Source organism: Clytia hemisphaerica, unplaced genomic scaffold (assembly GCF_902728285.1).
Source record: "Clytia hemisphaerica strain Z4C2 unplaced genomic scaffold, Clytia hemisphaerica genome assembly, whole genome shotgun sequence".
NCBI classification, from domain to species: domain Eukaryota; kingdom Metazoa; phylum Cnidaria; class Hydrozoa; order Leptothecata; family Clytiidae; genus Clytia; species Clytia hemisphaerica.
The window spans coordinates 1,168,051-1,175,088 of NW_027104101.1; the positions used below are offsets into that span (position 1 = coordinate 1,168,051).

At 34.5% G+C, this 7,038-nt stretch overlaps 1 protein-coding gene across 1 annotated transcript; it reads right to left on the reverse strand.

The window, feature by feature from the left end:
* Positions 1 to 3,608: 3,608 nt before the first annotated feature.
* On the reverse strand, positions 3,609 to 5,959 carry LOC136812908 (uncharacterized). Its single transcript, XM_067069428.1, has 3 exons — positions 5,815 to 5,959; positions 4,305 to 4,418; positions 3,609 to 4,053 (listed from the first exon to the last, which is right to left on the reverse strand). The coding sequence occupies exons 2-3, from the start codon at positions 4,339 to 4,341 to the stop codon at positions 3,770 to 3,772; spliced, it is 321 nt and encodes a 106-aa protein (XP_066925529.1). The 5' UTR covers positions 4,342 to 4,418; positions 5,815 to 5,959; the 3' UTR covers positions 3,609 to 3,769.
* Between the last annotated feature and the right edge of the window lie 1,079 nt (positions 5,960 to 7,038).

Below are 7,038 nucleotides of genomic sequence, written 5' to 3' on the forward strand. Positions count from 1 at the left end.
CAACATTGGAAGACAACGTTTCACAGGCAATGCTGGTACTCAACTAAAGTGAAGGGTGATAATCGATGAAATGTTGGATCTTGACATGTCTTTTGTCAAGAGTTTGGAGGGCGCATCTTACCAGCTTTTTGCGATAATTTATCATTATGTTAGCGTAAAAGGAGTTTATTGAAAATAGAAAGCACTCTTCTTTTAGGAAAAGCTTTCTTATGCTTCTCAGCTCAAGTTCTAGTGGGGATGGCTTTGGACTTCAGAGTGAATTTCCCAGGCTTAAATTTTAGGGTAATTTTTCACTGGGCACAATCAAGTTTTTGAATCGCTGAAATAACAGGTTCATTGTTTTGAATGACCCAAAATGTTTCGACATTAGAATAGTAACAGGATTTCGCATTATAAAGATCTATTTGATGGTAAAATAGTTTAAAAATTGAAGCTAAAGCCTTAGAAAGTGGTTTAGTTGCACAGACTGGAGCGGCTATAATAAAACGAAATTTTATAGGATTCTTATGCATTCTGGGCAACCAATAAATGTGAGGAAGACACTGGTTCTTTTCTAAAGGATGAATTTGAAATTCATTCTTTATTGTACTCAGCTGTTTCTGAATAAGATCTTTTAATTGTATGTGTTATTGGTATTACCTGATATTCCCAGTTCTTTCAGGAGTACTATTGCATAAAATCTTTACAAATAAAAGTGATATTACCGGTGGCCTTATCAATTGGTATCAGAACAAATTTTGCTTGTAAAATTTTCAGGCAATTTCTGGACCGATAAGATTGTAAAACTTCCTTTTGCTGCTGAAACGTCTCATTTTTGAAAAAATAGATCTTTTCATCAACTTGCTTCATCATTTCTATTCTCCAGCCTAAAAGATATACATCATGCATGTTTTTCTTCCGACACCAGTCTTTCCAGAAATTTGAAATACCATTATCTATACTAGCCCTAGCCTTTTCCCAGTCAATCGTTTTAGGCTCTCTCTACTTTGGACCTTTTAAAAGCAATCTTTTCAGGTCATTTTCTGGGATGATATTAAGGTCTCCAGTTATAACATGGCCATGATGATCATCTTTGAATGGCGAATTCTCACAATTACATGGCAAGAGGGTATTATCTTGTAGAAATTTTTTGACGTTTAATTCAGACACAAACCTATTGAAATTATATATTCTGGATGAAACAGGAGGAAGCAAGTTGAAAAGAATAGTAGGTGATTCAAAAATTTTACCATCTGATGGAACAGACTCTATCACACTCTTAGATCGCAAGATACGACCAACATTAATCAATTCTATGCCTTTATTTTCAAACACAATTTTACAAATATTTTGAGGATGGTATTTCTTGGCATCCTTTGGTTTCTCTTTAATCAACTTCGAGTCGACAATATCCAAAATAACTAAGTACCACTGAGAATAGTTGAAGTGTTCATCGACTTCATTCAAAATATCGGAAATTTTATTGCCCAGTAACTTAATTTGATTTTTATGTAACGATGACATGTGTTTACGTATAAAATTTAAGGCTTCTCTAGTATTATTTTGAAGCACACTTTCAAGTTCAGCTATGAAATCATTGAAAGAGAATTTATTTTCACCTAACCTATTCATTCCTCTTCCTACTCTAGTATAACTACGTTCCGATGGTTTAAATTGATTAAAAACTGCAAAATGAGAGTCTTCTTTTTTAAATTCATCTCCAATACGATCGTTCAGCCCATAGGGATAAACAGTACGTAGCTCTAACATCCAATGTAGTTCTCTTTGTTTCCTGAGGGCTGTTTGTTCAGGATCAATAGCTTTCCGTTTTGTTCTCCCGTCACCTTTAAGTTTTTCAATGATTTGAACTTTGTAAGTAGATTTCTTACAAATACCTTTGTTAAAATGACCACTTAATATTTTGCAAGTTCCATATTTTTCAGGCTCACGCATACCCATCCTATGCCCAGAGACAGAAGCATCCAACGAGCGATTTATAAGAATATCTGCTGTATTTTGCCAGATGAGAGATTTTAGTTGCAAATTGTACAGCAGGTCCAATTTTCTAGGGTCACGATTTCCTATAAACTATCTGCTTGACACTTCTAGCTGAAGAGATTTTGTCAATGAACAGCAGATAGAATTTTCTAGATGATGACGTCGTTGTTTTACAGCAGATAAAAATTTCTAGATGATGACGTCGTTGTTGTACAGCAGATAAAAATTTCTAGCTGATGACGTCATCGTGTACAGCAGATAGGAATTTCTTGTTGATGACGTCATCGTTATTATTTATACAGTAGAGAGGAATTTCTCTCCTAAATTAGGCAAGTTTCTCCAGGGTTTTAGGAGGGGGGGCGAATACTCGATCAAAAAATACCCGAGAAAATACCTAAATTTTGTATTACACCATACTGTAAACGTTTTTTATAACACCAAACTGTAAAGAGCATAAGGCTTGGATGGCCAAAAATGTTAAGAACAAGTTAAGGATTTTAAGGCTTTCTACAGTTTCTTAAATAAATGGACTAATATATTCACAAAATGGTGAAAATAAGAACATGTTAAGAACATTTTCAGGCTTAAAACTCAAAAAGTCGAGAACACCTGAAGGCTTCAGAAATCGCCTTTAACCACTTGGCCACGCCATTTTAAAAATCATTTTTCTATTTTATTTATCTGGGTATGGATCACTGTGATCAAGATAGAGCGAAATTGTGCGTTATATGATTAAATGTTCTTATATTATAAATTCAAATGATCTCTTTGGAAACAAGGCCCAATTTTCCGGTTCTAGCAGTGAGTCTGCTTCTGGTTGAACTTTACTTTGTCACTATGCTTCCAGAAAGACAGGAAAAAGACCGTTCATAGGGGCTCGAAGTTATATTGTCCAGGGGTATCGAAAAAATCCTGAAAAACTACCATGTCCATGGGGTGAACTTGTCCAGGGAGGTGGGGTGAAAAATTGAAATGTCCGGGGGTAGATAATTGAAAAAAATGATAAATTTGGTAGAGCCATATATCGAATCTTTTCTGGAAGAGCCTATTTATTATTCCTTCAAGTTCTCGTTAATTATTTATAAGAATTCGTATTCTAGTGGAACAGAAATTCGAGAACGGACTCCCCTTACCTTTTCAAGCCAATGATTCAAATTTGGGTTTTGAAAAATTCTACTTCGATTTAAGTTCCCGATTGAGCTAGAATTCTGAAAAACAGCCCCCGAAAAACGAGAGTTTACGGACAAAATTCCATCTTTCGAAAAATAATCCAATAAAAGCGTCTGAATATGTCGAGGAAACCCATTTTTCTTTGATTCAAGTTGCGGCTAGGCGGAAAGTGGATTTGACACAAAAAAAGGAAATAGTAATAGTACAAAAAAAACTCTATTTCGTAGCAGTAAAAATAAATTGTCAAAAAACATTTACTGTTTACAGCAATAATATAAAAATATTTAAAAATAATAACCTTGTAAAATTAGCGAGTTGTTGGGATGTCACGTATCACCATTAGGTCTGGTTTATTTCAAAGTCGAAAATCAAGGCTTGGATAAAAGAAAACGATAAAAGCACACGAAAATTCGGAAAAAACAAACCTCAAAAGAAAACGAATTCCAAAAGAATTAACAGATTTACAGAAGACCTAGATTTCTTCGATTAGCTACAAGGAAAAGACAAGACGCTTACTTATCTTTAGAGAACAAATTTATGTGAACGAAAAGGAGAAACTGGTGTTGGAAGTGAAAAAAGTGCTAACAAGAAAATAAGTAAAATATGTACAAAAGTTAATAGGTTACTTCTTTCTTGTTAGCACGATGTATATCTCGTCACCTTCGTCGATTTCTAATACCAGCTTCTCCTCGCCGTTCACTAGCATCCGGTCTCGCCTTTCCCTTGTTGCAGCCGACACCACCAGGTCTTGGAATGTTGTCGGCATACGCAACGAAACAATCGTCTTTGGAGGAATTCGCTTTCTTTTTAAGTTGGTCTTCTCCAGGCTATCATGAGCTTTCACCAACACATCGGCTACCAAGCTGGTGTCATTTCGTACTTTGAGCCGGAAGGTTTTGATTGTGGCTGAAACAAAGAAGAAATAAAAGCAATTAATTTGAAATTACGTTAATGTCCGGCTTAAGAAATCAATTCAGTGAAATTTAAGCATTCTATCGATACAAAAATAGAAATCAACTCAGTGAAATTTAAGCATTCTATCGATACAAAAATAGTCCAGTTCTTACAATTTCAGAAAAATTATTTCTCTAAAAAATCGTAAGGGAGAAAATCCGCGCCAAGATGATTACAAAACTGAATTTGAAAAGAAATATTACCTTCAGCGATAGTTGATGTGCTGTTGCTGTTTCCCATCTTGATCTTTGAATGAAATAGCTGGAAATGATTTGCTCATTGGCGGCCTCTTGACCTTTTATACATGCAACATTGAGCTAAAAAGAAAAATGCAACATTATTTGAATGAACAATGAAGAAATTGAACGTGACACTTGGTTTTGTGATTGACAGTTACTAAAAGCTTTCGAACGTGTTTTTTTTTTGTGCTCTTGCTTTAAAGCCAGCAGTTGAAAATTCGAACGTTCGGTAGTGTATTTTGCTATAGCGGATGAATGAAAATATAAGAAAATAAATGTACATGTGACACTCATTTTTGAGAATATAGTAAACGTGACTTTCAAAAAAGTTTTGGTCAAAAAGTTGGTATCTAGGAATATAGCACGTGACGAAGGCTCGAAAGTTCAATCCTAGCCAGTATTTAATTTTGACATAGTGGATAAATGAAAAATAGGAAAAATGCGTACGTGTCTCATAGTGAGTCTTTTCAGCGAGATTTTAAGAAAGTAATTAAAAAAGTGAAAAACCTACCCCCACCTTAAGCCTTCTTAGCTTACTTTTCGGAAAGTAGACCCAAAAATCGAAATTAGAAAAAAAAAAGATAAAAAACACTCCCAGATATTCACCCAAGGAATAAGTGTGCAAAATTTCAGCCAAATCAAACCATTTTTGAGGTCTCCAGCCTGCCCAAAACTTTAGGCTCAGTTTGGCGAAAAAAGTCGTGAGCACGTTCCTAAATACTCAAAAATTTCATGTTTTTTTATGCCAAATTTTATGCGTTTTCTAAAATCCAACCAGGTATTTCTCAAATGACCTTAAAGCAAATCCATGCAAGAATAAAAAAATCATTTTCTCTGAATATCACTGATGTTTCAGAAGCAGCCGACGGAGAGATTTTTTAGAAATATGTGTTCTTATCTTCTAGGAAACCAAATGTTATGACCTTTCAAATTTCTATACAAATTATGTGTTCTGATTTCTAGAAAACCTTTATCGCACTTTTTGTTTCCTTAAACTTTTCACTTCTTTATGGTTTGACGTGTTCTAAAATCTAGGAAAAACGGTTTGTCAAGATAAATTTGTAAGATATTTGTTTTTCTCCATGAAAGATGTGTTCTGAAAATTTCTAGGGTTACTAGGCAACAAGATTAAATCAATTCTCTCTTGATTAACCCCCTGTCTCGTCAGAACACATCTTTATTTCTAGTTGAAGTTCGAGGAAGTTCTGATCAGAACAGATGAAAATTTCTAGCTAAAATATGCTCTCAGAAACACATCGGAAAAAAAGGTCGCCTCGCCAGCTTCTTTCGATGTTTGTATCTAGATTTTCCAATAAGCCATAACGGAAGCTAAAATTGCAAAGGTTTTCAACCACCATTTATATTTCAGGTTCATCTCGAAAGGGGGGGGCACCTAAGATTTAAGGGGTCTCTCTGAACCTTGCACTAAACATCTCGAATACTAATATATTAAAATCGGAAGACAAACACTTACCAGGCTTTGGATGCGAAGATGAATAACTGACAATTGGATCTAAAAAAGAAAAAAGAGAGCAGCAGACGGCAAGCAAAACAAATGGCGCTTTAGAGATTGTATTATCCATTTGATTTGAAAAAGACTTTCAGAAGCAGCTTTAAGAAATTAAAGGTTTGATCAACATTGTAATAATCTGTCAAAGAATAAGGCAAAATAATTTTTGAAAATTTTCTAAAGCAGTGGATAACGGGTTTAGATATGCAGCCTCCAATAAACTGCTTAACTCTGTCTAACCTAAACAAAACTTTGTCTCCCAAAACTTATTCATCTGCTTGTTTTAAAAACATCCTTGAGTAGTGTAGACTTTGTGATACATAGTGTTGGATTGAAATATTTAGTACATTGAGAAAAAATGATCATTGAATAAAATTCTTTTGCAAAAAGATAGTTATTCTGAATGCTCATGTATCCAAATTTTTCGCGTGTATTAATTTCCACTCAAGATATATGTGAAGAAAAAGGGTTAAAACAAGTAGTATCAAAAAAATCATTCTCTTTAATTTTCGAAAATTTCGAAAATTTTTAACCTATTTTGAATTTTTCTAAATTTCGCGAAATTTTGACTAAAAACTCGAGTAACTAAAATATAAACACTTAAGATAGCTTTGCTTTTGACACACCTGTGCAAACAATAAAACCTAAGTCATAGCACTAGCCTGAGAGAAGCTGTAAGAAACAGGAATTTAGCATCAAACGAGTTGAAATTAAAAAGTTTCAGTGATAACTTGAAAATGGAATCTGAATCCAAATTTAACAAATTTTTTCCTCTAAGTTAAAGAGTAGGGTGGATCGGTGCCCCACAACCCGCACCGTTCGTCTATCGCTACCAACTTAACCTAACAGAAGGTGACTCAATAGCGACTGTTACAAATAACCCCATACAGACTACGCACTTTACTGTAATAAAAAAAGGCCATGGAGTCTAGTGAGACGTTTTGAAAGAAAACAACTTACATTTGGGGCTTTTATTAAAAGATTCTTGGAATAAATTACATTTGAAATATTCAGATATTGAAAAGACCAGTTAGGTTAAGTGTTTGATAGTCCGGCCAAAATGAACCACCCTACTCTGGGACTAGTACCGAAGATGGGATATCCTCTTTTCGGTGAGGATATCCGACTGTGATAAAAAAACTCTCACACCCTAAAGAATTTGGTTGCTCATATAAAATTGAACTGTGT